Source organism: Micromys minutus (genome assembly GCF_963924665.1).
Source record: "Micromys minutus genome assembly, chromosome: 4".
Classification (NCBI taxonomy): domain Eukaryota; kingdom Metazoa; phylum Chordata; class Mammalia; order Rodentia; family Muridae; genus Micromys; species Micromys minutus.
In genome coordinates this window covers 73744997-73771067 of record NC_137973.1, presented here as the reverse complement: position 1 = coordinate 73771067, position 26071 = coordinate 73744997, and the positions used below count along the sequence as shown (strand labels likewise).

Below are 26071 nucleotides of genomic sequence, written 5' to 3'. Positions count from 1 at the left end.
GAACAATGGAACGGAAGGTTAGCCAGGAAATGAGTACAGTTAAGGGGCCTAATAGGAATCGCACCAACGGTCCTGTGAACTGCAGAGGTGATCTGTGTAAGCATCATCTGGCAGGGCCAGATCCTGAGGTTATTCAGCAGGTCTCAGGGGAAGAACCTGAATCTCTGTTTCAAAAAGGCTCTTAGTTGATGCTGACCCAAGAGTGCTGTGGACCATTTTCTGGGAAACTTCTGGTTTGGAATTGTTGTCAATTTAAATAGAAACTGAGAGGAAGAGAGAGATGGGCGAGGAAGAAAAGGGCGGGGGCAGGGAGAGACAGACAGAGAGAGACAGACGGCAGGCAGACAGACAGACAGACAGACAGACACAGAGAGGGGGGAGAAACTGAAGGGCTGGTGGTTATAGAGAGAAGATGTGTTTACTATCTCAAAGGTGAACCGGCCCTGAGTGACAACAGTTTCAAGGTGTGGCCAAGGGAGTGGGTGGTTCAGGAGGAGTAGAGGTTAACATCACCAGAGGCAACAAGGTCAAGGGATGGAAAACACAGGCTGTCCACGTGGACCTTGAAACCACCCAAGTCACAGCAGCCCTTGGAAGAGAAAAACAAAGCCAGGAGCAAAGTTCAGTGACCTAGGGAGGGAGCTATAGGCTGGTGCCTAGCAGGATGGAGAGGTGGAACTGGTCCACCTCGTGTGAGTGTGGGTCTCCAGGCTTTATACAGAATGAGCCAGCAATCCTCACAGATGAGCTTCAGATGAAGTATGTGTTGGTTTTGCTTTTATTTCATTTATTGAGAGTTTCATGTAACCCAGGATGACCCCCAGCTTACTACATCACTGTGGATGACTTTGAACTCCCGCCTCCACCTCCCTAGTGCTGGGCTAGTAGACCATGCTACACTTGGTGCAGTAAATACAATTTCTTTTTCCTCTCATGAGAAACTACAACATGGAGAAGTTGACTCTCCCAGAATTACAGTGGAAGGCGCCTTAATGTATTCCAAAGGAATAAAACCAGAATGCAGTGAACATTGTTAGGAATGGGGTCAACTTTGCAGACCAATGGCAATGTTCATTTAGATGTTTGTACTGATACGTTTTTCTTTTTAGTGTCCACGAGATGGCAGCACCGAGTAGCAGGCCCTTGCCAGATGAACATTCAAGCCTGCGTGAGTCAAGACTTCTGGCTGTTCCACGCCCTGAAGATTTCTTCTGCAGCATCCAATGTGCTGTCCTTCTGGAAATAAGATAATCGTATCATTACATACCACTGAAAATTCAAGATACTGCAGTATTTAAACACAGACGATATAGGTGGGTGACTGTGGGACACAGCCATGCCAGCAATACCCAGACTTAAGAGAATGTCTCCTCTTAGGTGAAAAAACAATATCGAAGTAAAAAAAAACAAATGCAAAACTAAAGCAGGAGGGGTGGGAAGGAGGCTGAGTGGTTACGGGTGTGTACTGTCCTTACAGAGCAATCACGCTCCCAGCACCCCGGGTGAGGGGGGCACACACCAGAGTCCTCCCTGCTTTCCCAGCCAATCCCTCCATTCTCCCAGCCAACCTCTCCTGGCAGTTTTTAGGTTTAGCTCTAAAGTCTGTCATTAAAATGCAATCAAATGCTCAGGCTTCAACTTCCTTCTCTGTGAACACTGTATTCACCACCGTCTGCCCTCGGTAAGGAAAGCAGTTCATTCTAAGCAATACTCTGGGAAAAGCCACTGTGATTACTGAACAGCAATCCCCTTAGCTTTGGAATAGGAAGCCCATACTTATGGTATACAGTTAAACAGAAGAGCAAATGCTGAAGATCTAGTCTTGTGTTTTTCTACCCTCCCTCTCTGCTTGACTCCCTCACTTCCTCCCTCTTCCTTTTCTACCAAAAATGGATAGGCAAGAAAGCCAGCTATTGGGGATGAGAGAAGAGGAGATGTACACTTGCAGCTGGAAGCCTAGAATAGGATGGTGTAGCCTGCACAGCTACTGTTCATGGCAGGACAGCGACTGGCCTGGCACTGGAAGCACCCGCTGTGGCAGTGAGAACCTGGAGGTGAGGTCAGAGAGTACTGAGCATGGGGCCTAGACCAAGACGAACGCGCCTCTGTGGTGCAACAGCAGAAGAGGACAGTGTGAGGTGTCCGTGACAACGGTGACCACACGGGGACAGTGGCAGCAGCTGGGCTCAAACTGTCAAAATATTTTGGTAGGGTCATCCACGGAGAGATTTTGATGTGTGTGTGTGTGTGTGTGTGTGTGTGTGTAAGAGAGACTAGCCAGGGATCAATCACGTATAGACATATAGAGGTATTAAGTAATTAAATGATGGGAACCAGGTTTCACCCTTGAAAAAGGGAGTTACGAATATAGAAAAGGGGAAAAATGCAATTAACCGTATGATAGTTTTCAATAAATTTAGATACAAATAAACACAGCTGTAAATATGCATGCAATCAATTCTGTCTACCCAAGGGTTCTGCTTCTCACCCAACCGATGATTGAAAATATGCGAGGGAAGAAATTACATCTGTACGGAGCATGCACATATTTCTTTTTCTTGTTAAGATTCAGAAACAATACACTATAACATCTATTTGATGGTGTTACATTGTGTTAGGTTATATACAACCTAGAGATGATTTAAGATATACAGAAAGATGTGCATACATTATAGACAAATAGTATGGCATTTATATAAGGCACTTGAATATCTTGGGGTTTTATAAATACACATTTGTGGGGGAATGCATCTAATCACCCCTGGATGCAGAGACATGACTGGCATATATGAATGTACATATATTTGAATGCATTTATATATTCTCTATCTCTGCTGGAAGGGCATAAGAACAGCAACACACAACAGCAGTGAACACTCTCAGTGTCTAGATCTTGGTTTAAAGGTAAAACACTGCTCTAGGACCAAAGAGATGCCCCAGTGATCAAGAGTACCTCTTCTCGGTGAGATGATTGGTAGGGCCCTAAGCACCTACATTCTGGTGCACTGCTATTTGAGACTCTAATTCAAGGAGATGTGACACCCCACACATGTAGTGCACAGACATACGTGCAGGCAAAATGCCTATACACACAATAGAGTATAAAACCCCCAAATATCACCACACACCCTGCCCTCACCCACAAAGCTTTACTCTAAAAGGATCCAGACTTATTAGGAATGGCTGGTTACAGATTGATAAAATGATCCCTGTGATCAAGAAAATGTTCCCAAATGCTGGTGACACATCAAAAGAAACAGAAGTCAGCTTAACGGGACCCATAGTAGTCCAATTCTGGAGAAACTTCACTATAAAATAGGTGATAAATTAGAACTCATCGAATAAGATAGAAGTCTATGAGCTTTTTTTTTTTTTTTTTTTTTTTTTTTATTGCTACCAACGCATAAGCGAAATGATTAAGTTGCCTGGTGAGAGATGGAATTCTACCATAATTTCAAAGCAATTCCTCCTAAATTTAATGGAGACTCAAAGCTTATAATAAACACATGCAAACTCCATCTCGATGAAGTGCTTGGATTTAACTGTAGCAGGCAAACTGAAGTGGTTTTCCAGAGGCCTGTTTCTGCCTCCTGAGTGCAGGGAGTAAAGGACTGTGCCTCGGCTGCTTAAATACTTCATCTTGTGTGTGAGCATGTACCTGTGAATTTGTGGGAGGAGTGGGTGAAAGTCGAGGACAACCTTGAGTATTCCTTTTAACCTTCCTCTTTGTCTGAGATGGGGTCTCGTGGTTGTGTCATGAATGCCAGGATGTCTATCTTCCTCTCATTTTGCTGTAGGATTGCAAGTCTGTGGAACTGGACCGGCTTCCCGTGGGTACTGGGATCCCACCTCGGGGTCTCCAGGAGCCTTTACCACTGAGCCATCTTCCCAGCCCTTCGATGTTGTTTTTAGGTCAGCCAGCCTCCCATGCACTTCCTCCACAGGCTTCTTCAGCCTCTCTCTTTCCTCGTCCAGAGGCAGCCCTGGGATCTTATTCTAGATCCTTCATGACCCATTCCAAGCACTTAGCTAAAGAAAACATCCCTGAGAACACAGCTGAACAATTATTTGGAGTTCTATTTCTAATTTTTCAGAGACTATACATATTTTCTTTTTTCCTCCACGTCCATAATTTTCCCTTTAGTATTGTAAAATTCTGTATTCTCTTTCACATTCTTTTACTTACTCTCCTCCAACCTGATGTGCTTAGAGATGTGCGTGGTGTCCTTTAGTGTCTCCAGTGTTAGCATTATTCCAATACCTTTATTCTCCCTTCAATCCCTCACCTGCCCTCCAAGAGACCCCATTTCATCTTCCTGCATCACCACACCCTCACATTCCTATTTAAAATCTCAACCGCAACAAACTTCAAATGTCACAGATTGTAACTTTTCCATGGCATCGTTCATTTTTTCCGAGGGATACTCTGAAGGCTGTTTTGTTCCCGTGTCTTTCCTTTGCCGCACGGTGTCCTTTGAAGATGTGTATCTCATTTATTTGGGGTTCTGAATGATTTTTGACAGAGCACCTCTGTAAGTGTTCCCTGCCGGTGCACACACTGACCCTATTGATTTCAGCAGCCGGCGCTCTTAACCACTAAGCCATCTCTCTCCGGCCCCGTGAATTTACAGATATTTATCAAGGAGAAACTAGGCAGAGCTTGAAGACAGCAGAAGTATTCATCAAAAGTTTAATGCACCTTTAATGTGGGAGTCAGCCAACTGGGCATTAATTACACAGACTAACTGAGGACCTTTCCTCTACACTACTTCCACCCAACTTTTGGCAACACTGACCAATCAATGAGGAAATCCATAACCCGAGCACAGTCTCCTTCCCACGCAGCTTTCCCGTGTTTACAGGACTGCAGACCTGTGCCCGCCTCCCACTCTGCCGGAATACGCGAATTCCTGCTGCTCTTGGTACCAGGGTTCTTTGAGACACAGCCTTTCTAGGCACCCTCTGTTCTTCCTTTACGCTACTTGGCAACCCTCCCCACGTGCTGGGGGTAATTTGTGAGATCATTTTACAGCTCTCTTGATTTATTTCCAAGAAGAGAAAAGGGTAGGGCCATGTTTATGGGTTTGAAAACGGAACCGTTTGTTTGTTGTTTTTTCAAGACAGGGTTTCTCTGTGTAGTTCTGACTGTCTTCGAACTTGCGTCGTAGACCAGGCTGGGATTAGAGGCGCGGGCTACCGTGCCCAGCGAAAAATGACGCCTTAGGTTACTTTTCCCCTTAATTATGTTGTATCTTCAATAGAATGTTTATAAAGATGGCCTATGGCTTATGGTGGCTCCATTGGTTATTTTTTTTTATTTTATGATGTCAGATATTCACTAGTAGCCATGCTTTTAATTTTGATATTTGGGGGCAGGGAGCCGGTGATATACAGGAACATACTCTACTAATGCTGGGCTGTATGTAGCAAGGAGCCTCATGATTCCAAAGGTAAACGGCTGCTACCCCCGCCCGCGCTGCAATGCCAAAGCTGCACTGTTCAGTGCTGTGGTCACACATTTCAACGTGCAGTGTTTTTTAACAATGCTTCCGTCGTAAGTGGGAAAAATACTTGGATTTATATATATTTTTTTATTTTTTTTGGATTTATATATTTTTAAGCCAGACATTATAATGCTATGCTTTATTAGCCTTTCTTTTTCTTTTTAAAATTTTATTTATTTACATTTAAAATGTTGACCCCTTTTCCTTTTATATTTTAGTCAATCAAAATATCCACATTGTTCTGTTTTAAATACTTATATTCTATTCTTAGGTAAGTCTTCCATAATTTGTTGATAGGTTATCTCAAAAATGTAAGAAGTAGCATTTATGTTATGTTAAATAATCTATGGATGAGTGTTTTCAGTAGCTATAGTATGCATGTGGGATCTATCTATCTATCTATCTATTTATCTATCTATCTATGGTATGTACATATTTTGCATGTGTGTGGGTGCATGTTTGTGTGCATACATGTGGAGGCCTGAAATGGACATTAGATGTCTTCCTTATTGCTCATTTTTATGTATCGAGGCAGAGTCTCTCATGGAATTCAGAGCTCACTGACTATAGTCTAGTCTAGCAGTCAGCTTGGTCTGGGGATTCAGCCTCTCTCTCCTGGGTGGGATTATAGGCTCCTGCCATGCCTATCTGGCTTTTATGCTACTCCCAGCAATCTGAACCCTGGTAAGCAGGAGGACAACATCCCTCAGCTAGGATTATGCTGGTTCCCCTCAAAAAAGGCTGAATCAAGGATGGTGGCTCCCAACACCTGAAGACTGAGGCAGGAGGATTATCATGAGTCTGGACAGCCTGAGCTACAGAGTAGGACCCTATCTCAAACAAACAAACAAACAAACAAACAAACAGACAGACAGACAAACAAAACCCCCCAGAAAAACCACACACAGACACACACACACACACACACACACACACACACACACACACACACAAGTAAATAAATGAACTAAAAAACCAGCAAACAGAAGGCCGAATACTGACTTACTGCCAACTTCATGGCAGCAAGTCAAATTTTGAACATGTCACTTGGCATATCACTTTTAGAAACAGAGAAAAGGCTGCTCTGTAAATTGGAGTAAAAGGCACTATAAGTGCACACTTGTGGGAATGCATAAACTTACTTTAATAAAGCAAAACCGCACGAACTTCTCAAATTGTGGTTTAGACTCCGAGTCACAGAACGCGGAAACAGGAATGGCTGACAGTTTCTGAAAAACACACAAGGTGACGCAATGGGAAAGCTCCACACGTTCCACAGGACACGTACGGGCCACCGATATTAGAAATACACTGCTGATGGCCATAGTATGTTTTAAAAGGAAAAGGTATTTTTAAAACCCCTCAAAAAGTCCTAAGCGGACTCTGAATGAAAGCTAGAATTAGAACATTTGGATGCTAGCCTGGCTTACATAGCCAAGGCTACACAGTGAGACTGTGTCAACAAAGCTAGGCTATAAACTAAACATTTCCCAATAAAAGAGGCGAAGAAACCAGCTAGAGTTCGGTGTCTTCCAAAGCATATCCACGAGGTGCTTGCTGAGCTAACTGTAAAACACTGCAAAGGTCAGTCAACAGTACCTTAGTTTTCGTCATCCACTTCACAAACTTATAGTCATACGGCTCATCGCCCTTCATGTCAGAGAGGTCAGCACCTACAGCCACAGGGGAGGGGGAGAGCTCCGTCTGAGACAACAAAGGCTTCATGTAAGCCCACCAAGGTTCACGACTTCTCCTGACGCACACAGGTTTAACCTAGAACTTTCCTAGAAGTATTCATACACCGTGCTGGAGTCTCACACTATGGGATGAAACTGACTGACAACCTGACTTTCGTGCTGGGAACTGAACGCTGGCCCTCTGCAAGAGCAACTTGAGCTCTTAAACACAGAGTCATCTCCCCTATCCCCCAGCCCCATGCCTACCTTTGTTCTTATGCTACCATCAGATGGAATTTAAATTTTTAGCTATAGGAAAGGGGAGAGCTAAATTCTAATATAGGGAACGCTTCACACACAATAAGTTGAATAGCGCTCACGTGAGAACTTGAAATGTTAATATTTTCCTCATATCATAAAGAAGAGATATTTTCCCATCTCCACAATAGCAGAAAAGGTTTGCCATCCAAATCCTCCTGGCTCCTGCTTAACCACACTATATCCAGATCTAATAACAAGCTAGTATTGGGTGCAGGCAACATGGAAAAGGTGCTTAGTGCAACAAGCCAAGCCCACTACTGTCCTAAGATAGTTAACAGCACATTGTGATGATCCTTCTTTGGAATCCACTGAGTGGGGATAACTGGATCCTGGAGTGTCACAGGCATCCACCAGTTTTCTCCTAATAAGTAAATTCAGGTGGAAATCATATAGATTTGCAATAGAAAGGCTCCCTGGTGAGTAAACTATGGGAGACAAGCTCTTCAGCAGGGTTGGGGTGTGTTCTGAGAAAGGCACACCCTAGGGAGTGTGGAAGCCTCCACAGCAGCCTCATCACAGTGGGGCCAGAGTCATGACCTGTCCTGGAGAGGGACCTTCAGCCTCAGCTACAAGAAAATCTAGCTTCTCAGTTCTCTGAGACCTGTGATAGTGAAAAGAATTACTAATGTCTAATGTTTGTGTGCTCACAAGGATTCCTACATGAATATAAAGATTAGGGAGCCCCCTCCCATTCTCAGGAGTTCACCTCACTCTCTCTTAATAAATAAGTCTACATTCATGCTGCCATGAAAGAGCTAACATACAGCCATTCATATTTTTACATGAAATTGAGTTTTCTTTTCTTTTATTTCATCTAGATTTCTAAAATTGAGCATAAATGAGAAATTCCAGTTTTTCCAGTTGCACATGTTATTACAGTCTAAAATATTGAAAACTATATTAGGCTAATCATAAATTACCAATACAGGATACTCTAAGGTTTATTGTCAATAACTTTTTAAAATATTAAAGAAATGTATATTATTTTATGCAAAACTGTTGGAACATAGTCAAAGGAATGGTGCATGGTGAACAATGCTTTGGGGAGCTGTGTGTGAGATTCCAGGAAAAAGGCAGAGGAGAGAGCCTTTTACCTTGTCCCCTGGATTGTTCTTGGACGTGATTTCATGAGTCCTATGACAAATATTTACATCAAATTTATAAGACATGTTTATTCTAGTTAGATATCAGAACACAGCTACAGAAACCACTCTGGTGACAGGACATTCTGAGTGCTGTCCCCAGTGTACTCTGAATCTAGATTTAACCCATTGTCTCAATTTCATGATTTCCTTGATATAATCTATAGCACAGACCAGGCAGTTGTGTTTTAATATTTAGAATGTGCTTACTGGTATTTATTTGCATGATTTTCTGAACTCAAACAACCTTCCACGGGTCAATGTTTTCTTTGCTACATTCATGTATAAGAGCACACTGAAAACTGAGGTAGGGTTGTCTACAGCATTTGACTGCCGTCTGCCCTATTATTTAAGGTCTTCAAATTCCAGATCTCACAGATAGACCTGCATAGGTTGAGAAAGGTCATCAAGCTTAATGTAAAAACATCATTATGTTTCCAACTTGAAAATGTGTTGGTGGCAAGTCTGCATGAGGGTCAGCAAGATGGCTCAGGGGATCAAGGCAAGTCTGATGATCTGAGTTCAACCGCCCAGATCCCAGATGGTAGAAGGAGAAAAATGATTCATTTCCAAAAGTTGCCCTCTGACCTCCACACATGAGCCTCCTCTGACTGCCCCATGTCCCAGTGTAAAATAAATAAATAAACCCAAGTTTTATGGAGAAAAATCTGAAAAGATTCCAGCTGGCAGAAATTATCTAATGTTTTCTGAGCCTTCCTGCCTTCAAAGATGGCACTAACGTGCTTTCTCGAAGAGGGTGTTTGAGTGTTTGGCCCTCTGTTTACAGCATTTATTATTGTGCCTTTGAAAATAGGTGTTTCCTTATAGCTTCACAACTTCCAGAAACTCCTGTTTTCCTACCCAATAGCATTTAGGAAAGTTGCCAAGAAGAAAATGGAAAATCTTCAAGGGAACTATCCCAAGTGTACTGTTTCACAATCAGAACTTTCCACTCCACACTGGTATACAATAAGAACAGTTCTGTAACAGAACACCTAGAACAATGGACCCAACAACCATTCGTCAGCCGTGAAAACTCAGGCAAAAGTCCTTAAAGGAAAGGGAATCGTTGAAAGTGTTGGTGTTGTGAAATCACACTCTGTTATAGAGAGGAGAGGCAGTCCTGGCTCTTGACCCCCTTTACCTCCCTGCTATCCTTTTAAACGTGTCTATGACTGTGGTAAATAGCAGAGGCTTCACAAACCTAATGGAGACACATCGGCAATGATGAAGTAACCTCCGTCAGGAACAATGGGTTTCAGACCAACGCTGTTAAGTAAACGGACCATCCGATCTCTCTTAACTTCTAATTCCCTTGGCAGAGAATTAAAGTAACACTCTGGGCCACTCATGCGCTTGATATCGATCCAAAAAGCCTCGGCCAACGCAGCCTGCATGTAAAAGAAGGATGTTGGTTATGGCTTCCCTTACTGGTAGAATAAATTAAGATCATCATACTAAGATTTGTGTCAAGAAGTCACTCAGTAAATGACAGCCATTTTCCCAAGAGCTATTCAGCTCCGTAGGTTAATGGAGGAAGGAGTTTTTTTTGTGTAAACATTTAAATCTAATATGACAAAAAGAGGGAGACAGAAACATCCCAACCAAAAAAGAGGTGTTATGTGAAGATGGTGTACTTGGTAACAGAAGACATGAAGTGTTATCTAATGAGGGGAGCTGTGGTCCAGCTTGCTGAGTCTCAGTCTAAGAATGGCCGGACAGGTGAAGAGGGAGTCAGTCAAAACCGACTTGCTCTACGGACAAGCAAACCCAGGTTCGCCGTTTTTTTCTCGGAAGAAATACCGAGACCGTTCTGATCCCAAGAAATGAATGTATCTAGAGACAAGTCTCTGGGACCTGTGGGCAACTCCTCCAGTGGTGGTGACAAAGAAGAGAAGAGAAAACATGACCAAAGGAAAACAGATGGTAAAGAGGAAAGGGCTTAGAGTGTTCCTGTTCACTCCATTTGGTGAATTCTTGGTCTCCAAGGTGTAGGCACTACTTCCAATGCCTTTGCCTTTGCGGTGTGATTAGGCACAGAAGACTAGAGGCCCCAGGAACGGTACCAGAACCACTTCCATCATGGGAAAACATAACGAGAAAGACACACCTATGAGGTAGCAGGTCCTTATCTGACATGCCGTCTGTCAGGGTCAGGATCTGAGTCTTCTCAGCCTTCAGAATCATGAGAAATAAGTTCCTTTTCTTTCTTTCAAGATTAATTAATTAATTTACTTATTTATTTATGGGTATGAATGCTAGATCTGCGTGTGCACTTGCATGCCAGAAGAGGGTGTGTCACAGAGTTGCTGGGAATTGAACTCAGGACCTCTGGAAGAGCAGTCAGGGCTCTTAACCACTGAGCTGTTGTTCTAGCCCCTAAATTCCTTTTCTGTATTAGCTACCCAGTCTCCAGTACTTTGTCACAACAACTTTCACAGATGACATCGGTAAGGGTCAGGCATGTGACTGAGCAACACGGTAGATCGGGATGATAACAACAAGTCCCAATCAGAGCAGGCATAAAGCACACAGCTCTGCCAAGCAGAGGGCGAGATACTTGGCAGGCAAAGTGTGCCGGATGGCTTCCAGCATTAGGGTAAGAGACGGGGATAGAATGGTTAACAATATAGGCACAGCCTTGGCTTTCATAATTGGTGCATAGAGAAGGGTGGGTGAGGAGGTGAGGTGAAAAGACCAGGAAAAAAAAAAAAACTGTTACGCATGAGAGAGCTGTAACAAAGGCAGAGCATGGCAAGTTGGGAGGGGTTGGGATCACTCAGAAGTCTTTGTGGCAGGAGAATTTAGCAACGAGATAGAATTCTTTAACGCTAGGAGATCAGCATCAGTTTCCAAACACAGCTGTCCGAGGGCATTTTTCTGAAACGCAGAATAAGATGCTTCAGAGAATGCTATAGGATTTAAGCCCTATCTTTCTGAGGAATTTGTTCACTCACTCTAGAAGCCCTTGCCATAAAAATCCAAAGCACAAAGTCACAAACGTCGATGCTAAGTGTACCAGGACTCCCTCTTTTCCCCAAGCATGTTTGCGCTGTCCAGCAGCAGGAACCACTGACCTAACCTTCCATCTACGTTCAGGATCCATCATTCCTGCCATCCTCAGCTCAGCTCAGTCCTCTGGTACTTCTCTCCTGTAACTCCTCTTACCTGTTCTCTCCACAAAGCGCCAGACTCCTTATGATAACACACATTCAAAACTGTCATAGCTTCCCACGTCCCATGGCAGCTCCCTGTCTACCACTGGACTGTTGATCTCTGGCCACAGGGCTCTTCTCTAGGTTAACCAGCACCCAGACTTTGTGTTCTCCATGGGGCTAGTCCAATATGACATCATGTCCTCTCTCTCCTGGGTCATCCTTCCTTCCTTCCTTCCTTCCTTCCTTCCTTCCTTCCTTCCTTCCTTTCTTCTTTCCTTCCTTCCTTCCTTCCTTTCTTCCAATCTCTTCTTTGCATCTATCAAGTCTAGTCTAATATCACTTAAAAGTACGTCTATTATTTATCTCTCTCGACTCAGTATTAAGCTATGGGAATGCAGTGGCTTTTTGTCTGTAAAAATCGGCAGTAAATCTTAGTTGAGCAAGTGACTGTCTTTATTTTGGGGTGATAAAATAAACTTAAAATATTGAGAACTATCCTTTATCACAGTCAATTAGGAGAATCACTAAAAATAATGGAAAATGTTCCCATTAGGTAGACAGACGACTTGGATGAGAAATGTTGCCAATACTTTTACTCTCATGCTTTCCCTCTCTCCTTGAAGTAGAATACTGTCTTAGTTTATTTGGGGTATACAGAGAGGGATGATAAATAGATGTTTCTAGAAATGTATACAAAAATAGCAACAGTCTAACAAAGCCCTACATTAAGGACCAGAAATCCTGGTACTCGCCTGTGTTCCCACAGCTAGGGAGCAGAAGGCAGGGCATTGTGCTAGAGAAACAGACTAACCTGGTAGAAAGGGTCTCCTTCCTTCAGCTAGCTCTACCCACACAGGCCGCAGTTAGCTGGTTTCTGCTGGATCATCTAGGAGGTGTCCCACTTCTCTTATCCAAAATATGAATGAGTATAAATACATACTGCCATGTGTTTTGCTCTTTTAAAAACTTCACAGTTTATTCCGGAAATCTTCCTGAATAGTCACACTGTTTATTCTCTGTCTGCTTTCCAGGGAGTCTTGCTATGTTGTCCAGATGCGTGGCTCAGCCTAGCCTTGAACTCGTGACTCTCCTGAGGACAGGCATGTGTCACCATTGGACAGGGAATTTTTCTTTTCTTTTAAATAGCTATTGTATCCAAGTTGTCTGTCTCTTAAAATACACTATCCTGTGTGGTAAGGGGAGCTTTGTAAATGTGATATAAATTATGCAGCTTGAAACAAGGGATGATCTAAAGGCTATACGCCTGCCCCAAAATTCCCTTATCCAGTTCCCGCATGCGCCAATGTCAACACCTACCTGTAAAGGAGTTGCACACGTGTAAAGACTATTTTGCTGAACAGTCTGTAAATGTTTGATCAGGTGACCAGGTCCAATGCTCCAGCCAAGCTGGGAAGAGAAAACACAAAAGCAGATTTAAACGATCTAAGGATATATATTCAAAGTCCCCAGCTCTGCCTGCCTTCTGAAGATAAACTCAACCTGAGATCACAGAGAGCCCCTCCCCTTGCTGATGCGCCACATCTGATGCTCAGGAGGAATAAACCAGCAGTTATACTTGCTCGAAGTCCAGGCGCAAGTGTCTGCATGGCAGCTCAGACGACCCCTCCACAATTAAGGCACACAGATCTTTAACTCTCCGGGCCTTTGAGTGTTCCCTGTCTCAGCCTCAGCTAGTGTCAATAAAGCTGAATGAGAACTGAATTCTAACTGGAGGAAGGAGGGTTATTGGGTGTTTTATGAAACGGTATATCTCCTGTAGCCCAGGCTAGTCTTGAATTCACAAGATAGCTGGAGATGACCCTGTTTTTTTTTTTTTTTTTTTCCTCCACTCCCAAGGGCTCAGGATTATGGCTTTGGCCACCGCACCTGGATGACTGTAGCAGTTCAGTGGTTGGTGAGTGGAGCTGAAGGTGGGCCACCTGCCCTGGCTTCCGTTTATTAGCAGTGTGATCTCAGATAAGAGACCATAAAAATTCCTGTGATTTACTTTTATTATCTGTAAAATAGAAATAATAACTGTGCCCACCTTATATTGTGCTTATTAGAATGAAAAAAATTTAGCATGCATAAAAACACTCAGTGTTTAGGCCACAGATAAAACCAGAGTATTAGTCAGTCTTATTTTTCTTTTTTCCTATGTAAACATTCTTTGTGAAGAAAAAGGTATCATTAGTTGATCACTCCTAAGAATAAAAATTGCTTGCTTTTTCTTTCTTTTAAGAAATTGCTTGGTTTCTAAAAGGATGAAGTATGGGCTGGTGATAGGGTTCAGGCATAAAAACGTGCAACAAAACCTGTCGGCCCACGTTCGATCTCAAGGACCCATACGCTGAAAGGAAAGAACTGACCCGTACACATTGCCCTCTGACCCCCACACATACCTCACAGCCCACATGCCCCTGCTCCCAAATGAATACATGTAATCAAAACAAAAGGTTGAAACTTGGCATGTGAGTTGAGCAAACCAGTAAATACAGAAAAGATGATTACAAAACCCCATGTATATCATGTATACACTGAAAATGCAAAGTATTGTATGGAAATTAAAGTGCCGGCCTGTTTTTAAGCACCTGGTTTTTCTGCAGGGTACTGGGGACTTAACCCAGGCTGTCACATGCAAACTACGTGCTCTACCACCGAGCCCCAGCCCAGCTGCTCCCCGCTCTCACCTTCCAGCCGGTCACACTGAATGTCTTGCCAGCACTTCCGACAGTTACTGTTCTCTCCCACATGCCTGGGAGAGTGGCTTAAGAGAAGAAAAATGAGTAACATAAGTGGCTATTTATCTCCCTCCCTATTAGTTTTCATTAATATAATCGAAAAACACAATGTTGAAAACATGAACTCAATGAAAGCAGATATATTACATATTATTATTAGTGGGGTTCTTTCTGGTTTTTTTTTTTTTAGATAATTAAAATTTAAACTCATAATTAGCTAAAAATGTTGTAGTGCATTTCACTGTTGGACCGATATGCAGATGGGTACAACACTTTCACCACTTTATCTATGTGTCTGTCTGTCTGTCTGTCTATCTATCTATCTATCTATCTATCTATCTACCTACCTATCCATCATCTATCATTTATCTGTCTGTCTATCTATCTATCTATCTATCTATCTATCTATCTATCTATCTATCTATCTACCTACCTATCCATCATCTATCATTTATCTGTCTGTCTATCTATCTATCTATCTATCTATCTATCTATCTATCATCTATCTGTCTATCTATCTATCTATCTATCTATCTATCTATCTATCTATCTATTATCTATCATCTATTTATCTGTTAATCCATCTGTCCATCTATCTATTTAATTTGGGGGGTTATCCATGCCACTGCACATGTGTGGATGTCAGATGAACAACTCTTGGGTGCTTGTCTGCTCCTGAGTCACCTCAGGGTTAGCCACAAGTGTTCTATTTGCAGAACCCTCTAGTATACTCACCCTTAACAATTTTACATAGCAAAACCATTTCCAGGGTGGCAGTGGTACCAGCAGGACAGCTCAGGTGTCAGCTATCACTGAAGCTGTAGCACTTAGGGCCTGGTGCTAGTCATGGCTGTAACACTAAGTTACAGTTCTGGGGATCGAACCTGGGACCTCTCATATGCTAGGCATGGGCAATACCACTGAGCTGTTGTCTGACACAGTGGTCCTAAGGGCTAGTTTTAGATGTGAGTATTGTGAACACTCCTTTCTAGGTCTGTTTCCCTACACACCTAAGAGCGATGGTTCTAAATGTGCAGCCTCACTGAGACCATTGGAGGAAATGAGACCTACAAATGCCCTGTAATCTATGTTTGCTTTGCCTACAATGTTACTGAGATTTTAAAAAATCCTATTCTGTATCATGCAGCCATTTAAAGTATGCTACCTTTAATTTTGGATTTTTTTTTTCCAACCAGAGTCATCAAGCCTCTTGACTGATATCTTTCAAAGTCATTCATTCAAGTGTGTCCATCAAATTCCGGTTAGTAACTACCAGAGAGCAGAGGAAGCAAGGCGGGAGCATTGGGGTAGGATTTATGCACTGAGGTGGCAGCAATGCCAGTGTGCTGAGGGTTGGGGTGGGGACAGGAGGAAGTGTTAGGCAAGGGTGGAAGGGCAGGGAGGCAGGGATGACTGTGATCAGAACACCACATCAGCGTAGGCAGGCAGAGAGGGGGACAGAAGGCATTTTGTGCTACAGTATGAAATGCAATCATAGCATTTTAAAAAACATTAGCTGCATAATGTAAAGGGAAGATAAATTATCAGTGATTGAGTATATTAAAATCATACATGTTTGGGTTACAGAGAAAGGTTCTTTGTGATGGCTAAGATAAGCCGAGCACATCTCATTTAATAAGAGTAAATTCTACTACTGTTTCCTTTCCTTCCCCTCCCCTTCTTTTTGTGGTAGCGTCTCAGTGCAGTTTGACTAGCACGGAACTGGTCATGTGCACTAGGGTGGTCTTGAACTCACAGAAATCCATTTGCCTCTGCCTTCCAGATGCTAGGACTAAAGGTGTGCACCTCCACACCCAGCTCACAGCCATTTTCTTTTTGCTTTTTAGATTTTTAATTGTATTTTTATATGTATGAAGGCAGGAGGCATTGGGTGCATACGCATGCTTCGGTTCAAACAAACCACATTTTCTAAATAATTGCGCAGTAAATTCATATTTTTGTACTACTTTAACTGCATATGTTGTTGCAACAATAAAAGCAAATCTGAGTTAAAAAATGTCTTGAGGGCCCTTCAACATGGCTTGGTAGGTACAGTACTTGCTGGGAGAGCTGGACCACCTAAGTCTGATCTCTGTATCTCAGGGAAGGGTGGAAGGAGAAACCAGACTAGAATTGTCTGTGACTTCAGCACACCCTGTCCCATCAATACAAATGTTTCAGAAAGTTTTGTGTATCCTTAGCAAATAGCATCACTTCTGCTGTCCTCTGGGTGCTCATTACGTACAAGGAAACATATGCTCAGGCCAGCACATCGGTCCTTGGGGTAGAACTCAGGCCCCCAGACTTGGCAACAAGCATGCTTCCTGCTAAACTATCTTTCTGGCCACAGAATTTGATTTTTAAAGGTTGATCTGAATTTCAAACTGAGAAATAGTTCAAATGACCTAAGAAAGGTCATCAACGAGATGAGCCACGGTGGGCTCTGACACAATTTGGACACATGACACTCAACCGTGCAGTTAACAGCTTGAACTACAATTTCTCTGTTTATATACTTGTCCTGACAAAAATTCTCCCTCTTCCTTATATCTAGTTGCCACCAAAATTTGGATGACTGTTAAAAAGTACCCCTTCTACTCTGATCCTGATCATTATGCCTGCAATTCCACTTCTCCCCAGATGGAGTCGCTCCACTGTCCTAGAGCTCCACTCGTCTAAAGCTTCCAACACAAACTGTGTCTGGGTAAGTCATGCTGCACTGCTTGCTAACCCAGGCTGGAGTGGAGAAACATTCAGAATTTCCTTCTCACACCAGCTCCCGAGATCAAGCTCTGCAGTTCGTACCTCTCTGTAGTCAGGCTAGCCTCAAACTTGAGACCCTTCTGCTTCAGACTTAGGGGTGGTGTGGTTTTCAGGTGTGTGTCACCATGCTTGGCTAGAGTTTCTATTTCTTCAGAGTCCCTATGCATTACCTAAGCTGGCAGACACATTTTGCTTCTGATCTTCACCCACAATTGGCTCCTGTTTATTTATTTGTTAACTCAGTAATTAACATATTTTGCAGTCACAGAACTTTTTGCTGTAGTTCTTCAAGTCTAAATACTGTCACTCTGGGGACAACGCAAAATACAAAATTTTGGAAAGACACCTTGGGTTTTCTTCTACATGACTTTTGTAAGCCATTGGCAGTAGCTGCCCCTTATCTGATTTTGAAAATGACACATCACTTAACAAGAAGATTTAGTAAATAAATATTAATCACCAAGTCAAACCCCTCAAATGCATTTGCTGGGACAACTTGGTTCCAGAGCTATGGATGTAACTGGGGTTTAAAACCATTATATCATACATAGGGTGTTTTGCCTGAGTGTGTCTGTGCACCAAAGTGTAACAGCTGAGAGCTTGGACCACCCCAGATAACACTGCAGGATTTGGGTGAGATGGCCCTGTAGCAATGGCAAAATCTAACTGAGGTCAGAATAGCAATAGCTTGTCGTTCTCGAATTCCTTGCTGGTATTTGGCAACTCGTTCAGCACAAACAACCATGGACCTCATCGTGAAAAGTTCTGTGCCAGGGTCTACACACCAAGGGACAGCAGAATTCTTGCTAAGAGGCCAAATCCAGGCAGAAGACCTGGTCTTCTTAATGTGATCCCAAGTCCCTTTCCTTGCATGAACAATTGTTCATTAAGCTGACCTTTAACCTCTCAAGCACCATCTATCTGGATCCTTTTGTACGTGTTTGCAGAGACTATTTTAAAGCTGGCCTGGGATACTTTCCGATCAGTTGTTCCACACTTGACAAAACACACCCAGACTTGAGACTCTTGTCATAACCAGTACCTATTTTTATGTGCTTATGTCCGGTATAGACAAGCCATTCATAAACCTCATCGCTGATGCACAGAGTGTCATGCTTGATGCAAAGGTCAGCAATGACTTGCAGCTCCTCTCTGGTATACACCTACGCACATTAAAAGGAAGGGCACAGCCAGTTAATTAGTCTATACCGGAGAGAACAGCAACTCCCAGCTTGTGTAAGTAAAGGGGCTCACTCACCTTGCCAATGGGGTTGTGTGGAGTATTTAATATAATGGCTTTAGTTTTAGGGCTGAATTTACTTTCCAGTTCTTGAGGATTGAATGTCCAGTCAGAGCTAGTCCACTTCACCCCGTCAGTACGTTTCTAGGCATGAAGAAAAAAAATGTGATTAGAACTAATTAACTCATGTTTACTGTCTTACAAACCAACTAATAAAGGATAAAGGAGATTAAGGTAGCCGAATACCTGACTAACAAAGAACACACACACAAATAATTAGGCTCTAATTCAACCTCGAGAACCCAGAGGACCCAGGCCTTAGGTACATACCAGTTAAAGGAAACAATGAATCCTGCTAGCAAAACAGCTGTTGTTCTCTTTCCTATAAGCCAGCCGTAACTATGGGCAACGGGAGACACTCTAAGACTGATGAAGGAGTCTATGAGTCACCTTAGTTACTGTTGTCACAATTTTCAAAAGACTGAGATATGTCTTCAGTGACAAAGTAATTGGTATTTTATGACATTCTTCAAACCCACAGATAGCAGGGGACTTACAGATCTCAGGGGCATAAACACAGGCACTGCTCCAGCCATTCTCACCATGGGCTCATAACAGTCGTAAAAAGGCACCATAATTATCACCTGAGATGGAAGCAAATAACACAGGATATCAGTCAGCAACTCCTCTCGTGAATTCGAGTGAGGTGTTGTGCAGGTGACGAGATGTAGCAAAGGAGAGACAGGTCTGGTCTTTGTAGAACTAAGGTCTTAGTGCAGAAGACCCTGGATATAAAGGCACTTGGGGAGTCCAAGATGGAGTCCTTGGTGTTTCAGAAATCCTACAGATTGAACTTACAGTGAGGACGTTCGAAATCGTCAAGTATTTCAGGTACCTGGGACCTACACTGCTCATCATGTTCTCAGACAGATGTCCTAACCCAAACCAGTAAGAATGTTCTTTGGTATTTCAAGTTACAAACTACAATGTGCTTGATACATCCGACAGTGATAGAAGCTGGACTCTAGGAATGACTCTGCAATACTTTCTAGAATGGAGTGCTGATTTAAAAACAGTGTCTTGAGAGAAAACATGTGAATCAGGAACAGAGTGGATGCTGTTGGTCTTGTGTCATGCCCACTGCACACACACACCCTCACGAGGCGTGTGGTATCTTGCTCCTGTCTCTTTCCTAGTCTTTGGATCAGACTTCTTGACTTTCAAACTCTCCTCCAACCACCCTTTATGCAGGCTCAGGATGATCAGCTGATCTGAGCTTCTGAATCATTCCCCCTTCTCCCTCCAGCTACAAACCTGAACTAGGACCTTTGCTGGTCTTTCTTTTCCTTTATTTCTCTGTGGTGGTTGGAGTGAGAATAGGCTCCTATGTTCAAAGGTTTGGTTCCCAGTTTGTGGAACTGTTTGGGAAGGATTAGGAGGTATAGCCTCGTTAGTAAAGGTGTGTAGTGGGGATTCAAAAGTCCATACTATTACCCCAGTCTCTCTCTGCTTCATAGTTGTTGTTTCAATGTGAAAGCTCTCATCTACTGATCCAGCCTGCCTGCCTACCTGCCTGCCTGCTACCATGCTTCCGGCCATGGTGCTTATGGCCTTTACAGCCTCTGAATCTGTAAGTAGGCTCCCAATTAAACCCTTGTTTGTTCATTGCCTTGGTTATGGTATTTGGCCAGAGAAATAGGAATGTAAGTAAGACAGTATCCTTTCTCCCTTTCCTTGAAATAAGATCTTATCTAGCCCTGACCTTCTGATGACCCTAAGTTTAATCCCCCATGTTCTGGGGTTGTAGGCATGGGCTGCCAACCTTGTCTAGCTTTCTGCTTTCACACACTTTCTGAATACACCTATTTGTTGTGCATACGCTCTCATGTGCACCATGGTGCACGTATGGGGAGTCCGAGGACAACTTGTCAGCATTGGCTCTAATTCCATCTCACGGGTTCCTGAGATCAAACTCAGGTTGTCCAGCTTTGCAGAAAACAGCTTTACCTAGTGAGCCACCTCACCAGCCCGTGCTTTTTTTGTTTTTTTTTTTAAAAATCTAGTCTTATTTCATGAAAATGAAGTATGAGTCTAATTCTCACTTTTCGGTTAATGTCTATCTGTTACATTTGTGTACATAGTTCATTTTTAGATGGTCAGTTGAGTAAATTCATATGATTGCTACTGCTAGATAAAAGAATATAAACACTTCCACAAACACACACAGAGACTCATGCTTTATTGAACCTGTGTGTGGGGGAAGAGGGGTTGCATGCCAGCCAAATGAAAAGTTAGCAGTCACCTTGGGCAAGAGAACAACCTATCTCAAAAACAAACATAAGCAAACTAACAACTAACTAACTAACTAACTAACTACATTACACTACAAAGTGGAAAAAACTCACACATATAATAATAAATTAAAGTGGAAAAAAAGTGCCCAAGAGTCTGAAGGGTTTGAACCCAACTTCTCTCAAGTCAAAGAGGCAGGAGCATGAGCTGAGGTGCAGAATACAGAGCAGTAGTTACCTCTGAGAGAGCACACTCAGGAAGGATCAGAGGCTCTGGATGCTGGAAAGGTGTGAAGTCCTTATGTGCCCTATGGTACAGGGCAGTTCAACCCACCCCACATTTAAGGCTTGTTAACTTTACTGCTCCATCATTACATGACTTCAAAATGAACTGGAAGTGAAAAAGAAAGGAGCAAACTGGGGACACGCTTCTAACATGGGGCAGAAGCACAGGGCTCGTGACAATGTCCGTATACTTACTTCATCTCCTGGGTCCACCAACCCTTGGATGGAGTTAAAGAGAGAGCCATAACCCCCCACTGTCACAATGATTTCTTCATTTGGATCAATTTGCTTTTGATAAATCTTTCCATATAAGCAGGATAAAGCTTTCACAAGTGATGGATGACCCTGTTGTATTAAAGAAGACAAAACAAAAACCCACCTTGAAATTCATTATGAAAACTACTTCTTTGAAGTAAATGTAACTATTTTTAAATTTGGGTTTAATACCTACCATTATCCCTAAATGTGTATTTTTTTTAAAAGGCTTTTATTTTACATGTGTGGGCATTTTGCCTCCATGTGCGTATGTGAAGCAAATGAGGGAAGTTCGTAGAGGCCAGAAGAAGGTGTTGATACCATAACCTCACATCATGTCACAGACAGGTGACATTGAACCCAGGTCAAGAGCAGGTGACACTGAACCCAGGTCAAGCCTCGAAAATCTTTTGCATTTTGAGGGTTTCTCTGTGAATGGTTATGAAAACGTGCTGCTGATAAAGAGTGTTCACAAAAGAGAAGGTTTGGGAGATGGGATCTGTCCTGGATTCAACCCGTATTCTAAGATAAGCCACTCATACTTTAACATGTCATGATTACACATATGTAAGAGGCAGTGGTACCTCACCACCAGACTGCAGTCTATAGATAAAATTAATAATTAGCATTTTCCACTAGCCTCTCTTGAAAGCTTCAAGCTTCTTTCTTCTATTATATGTCTCTAAATATATAACAGGTTATTGTGAACTATAATCCTCTGTCTGCGCTTCGAAAGACAAGAATTGTTCCTACCATCTCGCTGGGTCTCGGTGTCCGTTATTAATCTCCTCGTCTCTCTTCCGAGCTGTTCTTCCAAGCCTCTAATAGTTACTTTCTCTCTTCAGCTCTCATCTACCTTTATACCTACATTTTACAGCTTTTAGGTATAAGACAAAATACTCAGCGTTTGTCCTTCTGTGTCTGCCGCAGTATTGCAGTTACCATGATGTTTGCCAGGTCCATCCACTTTGCTGTGGGTTTCTGGTTTTCATCCTATAAGGGCAGAATAGTGTCCTGTAGACGGTGCCATATTTTCTCCTACTTGCTGTTGAGAGTCAGTCACCTAGACTGACTCAGTTTCTTGGCAACATCGAACAGCACTTCAGTGAACACGGGTGAGGGTGTCTGGGATATGCTGACTTCATTCCCTTTGGATATAAATGCAGACACTTCTATGTGCGTTGTCCTTTACACAACTTTTCTTTACAACCATATATTGTGTGTTTTGGGAGAGGGGTACCCATGGCACCCTGTACACCTGTGGAGGTTAGAGAACTACTGGAGAACCGCTCCTCTTCTCCCACCATGTATGTCTCCGGGATCAAACTCGGGTGTTGGGCCCTGACTCATGACCTTCACCCACTGACCTAGTTTTCAGGTCCTGCTTGTACTTCCTCTTGTGACATGTACACAGTGATGTCAGGGGTGTAGGAAAGATGTCATTCCTCTCCCTTCTTTGTCATGCTTTGCCTTTTAAATAATAACTATCTGGACTGGGGTGAGAGGATGTCTTGTGGCGTCATTTACATTTTCCTGAGGATTCGGGGTAGGAAGCCTGTCTGACTGTTTTGCTATCGTACCTGTGATTTGGGAGCCTTATTTAAAAAATCATAACTCTTCCAATATCTTGACCTATTTCCCTTATATTTTCTTCTAGAACTCTCAGGTCTGCCACGTGGGTTACAGAGTGGTCAGGCAGTGAGTGTGGTAGTACTTGCATGCCAATTTGACACAAGCTCGAGTCACTTGGGAGAGGGAACATCAAGTAAGAAAATGCCCGCTCCTATATCTACATTGGCTCATCAACAAGCCCATAGGGCATTTTCCTGACTGATGACTGATGTGGGAGGGTCCAGCTCACCCTGAGCAGTGTTGTCCCTGGGCTGTTGGTTCTGGGTGTTAAAAGAAAGCAGGCTGGGCAAGCCATAAGGAGCAAGCCAGTAAGCAGCACTTTTCTGTTCATGGCCTCTGCCTCAGCTCCTGCCTTGAATTCTTTTCTTGGCTTCCATGGATGATAGACTACAAGTTGTAAGGCTAAATAAACCCTTTACCAAAGTTGCTTTTGGCCATGGTATTTTGCCATAGCAATAGACATCCTAATGAAGATCATGAGACCCTCCCCACCCCCTGTGACAGTTCTACTTGCTGTTTTCCTTTCTCTCCCACCCCCACAGCAATGCTCTGTATGGACTGCTTAGACTTTCATAGTTCAATGTTAATCTAAGAAATGTTTGGATACCTGAGCATCACAGAAGATGAATAGGGTTAGAGAGGTTAGCGGAAGCAAGCATCTAGTTAGAGACAGGGTTCTTTAAGAAGCCAATGCTAAGCCTACAAGAGTGTTCATGAGATAGCAGAGATGCTTTGAGAGAATGTTTTCTCTTCCCTGATGTCCTAAGATCTCATTTTAGAACAATAGTCAATGAACAGCCAAAATGGAAGTATAAAATTTCTGGAACTTGGAGAAGGCTCATTCTAAGAGGTTGAGGGCAAGGGGCTCCTGAGTTTCCAGGCTAAGATAGTTGATCCTAGAAAATCAATTTCTTTTAAGGAAAAGAGAGTTGCACACACACACACACACACACACACGCACACGCACACGCACACGCACACCCCCCCATATACACCAGAATGAAGCATCAGCATATCCCACATGGCCCTGATAGACTCACAAAGCCCCTTGTGTATTGATTCAGGTTATCAGTAAATGCAGCCTTTGATAATTCTTCTTTTACATATGGAGGAGGGGCTATATCTGGAAGGCCTTGTCCAAGATTCACAACAGACGGATCAGCAGCCAACTTAGTAAATTCAACCCTGATTAAAAAACAAAACAAAACAAAATAGCCACAAAGATTAGGAAGTACCATAATTACAGAGTTAGCTTCAATAGCATATGTTCTCATCATAAAACCAAAACCCAATGAGTTTCTAACAAAAATGTTACTACCTATGAGGTGAATTTATCTATTTATCTAGTAAGTGATGATTGACCTATAACCTCAACTTCCTTAGAGAAGTCAATTCTGGGACATTCATATTTCAGGGACATATCACACACACACATACATATGTGGCCATATATATATTATAATATAAAATCATACACATATACACACACACACACACACATATACACATGGGGAGAGCTGTTACTAGTTTTTCTTGTTTTATTGAGACAGGGTTTCCTTGTGTAACAGAGCCCCAGCTGTTGTAGAATTTGCTTTGTAGACCAGGCTAATCTTGAAGTCACAGAGATCCACTTATCTTTGCCTCCTGAGTGCTGGGATTAAAGGCATGTGTCACCATGCCTTGTTTAGTTTTTCTCAAAGAGAGTTAATAAGAAAAGTCTAACTGGGGCTGGAGAGATGACTCAGTGGTTAAGAGCATGGACTGCTCTTCCAGGTCCTGAGTTCAAATCCCAGCAACCACATGGTGGCTCACAACCATCTGTAATGAGATCTGATGCCCTCCTCTGGTGTGTCTGAAGACAGCTATAGAGTACTTACATATAATAAATAATAAAAAAGAAAACTCTAACAGGGTATGTTGCATGCTTATAAACTCTAATTCTGGTAAATGCCCATAATCCCAGCACTGGGAAGCCTTAGGCAAGAGGACCAAGAGTTTGGGGGCCAGCCTAGGCTACATGCATAGCAAGGTCCTCAAGGAAAAAAAAGAAATAGTTTTTTTTGTAAATTTCACAAAAACAGTCAAACTTAGTTTTAGATTTTCTCTAGTGTACATTCAGTGCTAGCTCAGAGGGCAGCACCTCTGCTAAATGAGTGTATCAGTGTATGTACAGATAGATAGCTTCCTCTGTTTAATTTTAATGGTGAATTAAATGAATGGCTTCTTCACTGAACTTCATGTGAAGTTAAAACCCAATGTAAGCACCCACAAGAAGCTTTACCACATAAGCCCTGTCTAAGACACTCACCACACATTATGGTCCAGGCCTTCGATTCGTTTGGCATTTTTGAATTTCAAAGCCATTTTCTGAAAGACATATTGAAAGTTTCTTTTAATTATTTAGACAAAACTCAAAGAGGTCAGTAAACAATGGGCCACTCTCCCTGTTTCCTGTTTTGCTGTAAATGGTAGCATGAGAGACAGTTTCAGAGTCCTATGCAGTGTTCTCCCGATTTGTCCAATCCATCCCTACTGCTCCTCAAAAACACTTTCCTTTGTGGATCTCACATCTTAATAGTCTCAGTCGAGGACAAGACCATCCAAGCCTGAAGAGTCAATCAATCTAAAGTCAGGAAACACACCAGAGAGCTCAATAATATCAAAGAAAAAAGTGTCAAGAGATTCTTGAACCATGCTACAAAGCTTGTGTAATGTATTGTGCATCTAGAATTCTATAAGGAAGTTCTTCCTATGGCCTAGAGGAAGAACTCAATAAATGGTTTTAAAATCCTTAATAATGGGTTACAAATAATTCTAGGTGACATTAGGAAGCAATGGTTATGTGCCAGGCACTGTTCTGTTTGCTTTACATAATTAACATTCACAGCAGTAGTAGTATTATGAATTCCACTTACTGAAATAACCAAGTTTAGGTACCATGAAGATTGAGATAGAAAAAACTTTTCACATCTGGTAAGTTCATTAAACTGTCTGAAATAGGCTCAGGTCAAGATCTGATCCTATGATCTGTCTTTACAGAACATACTTACTTATCTTCTACAG

At 42.5% G+C, this 26071-nt stretch overlaps 1 protein-coding gene across 6 annotated transcripts in view; it reads right to left on the bottom strand.

Moving 5' to 3' along the window:
• Nucleotides 1-859: 859 nt before the first annotated feature.
• The window catches only part of KYAT3 (kynurenine aminotransferase 3), a 42111-nt gene continuing 16899 nt past the window's right edge, over nt 860-26071 (bottom strand). For 4 of the 6 annotated variants that reach the window (XM_080916297.1, XM_080916301.1, XM_080916298.1 and 1 more), the window contains 13 exons: nt 25317-25375; nt 24049-24193; nt 22319-22369; nt 21317-21466; nt 19103-19189; nt 18564-18689; nt 18348-18468; nt 14492-14568; nt 13119-13208; nt 9848-10034; nt 7104-7177; nt 6647-6733; nt 860-1236 (listed from right to left, as the gene is read on the bottom strand). In XM_080916297.1, coding sequence (XP_080772423.1) covers nt 1174-1236; nt 6647-6733; nt 7104-7177; nt 9848-10034; nt 13119-13208; nt 14492-14568; nt 18348-18468; nt 18564-18689; nt 19103-19189; nt 21317-21466; nt 22319-22369; nt 24049-24193; nt 25317-25375 — 1317 coding nt within the window. In that variant the 3' untranslated portion in view covers nt 860-1173. Of the gene's footprint in view, nt 1237-6646; nt 6734-7103; nt 7178-9847; nt 10035-13118; nt 13209-14491; nt 14569-18347; nt 18469-18563; nt 18690-19102; nt 19190-21316; nt 21467-22129; nt 22292-22318; nt 22370-24048; nt 24194-25316; nt 25376-26071 lie in introns of those variants that run through there. The other 2 variants (XM_080916299.1, XM_080916302.1) reach the window with 2 other exon arrangements.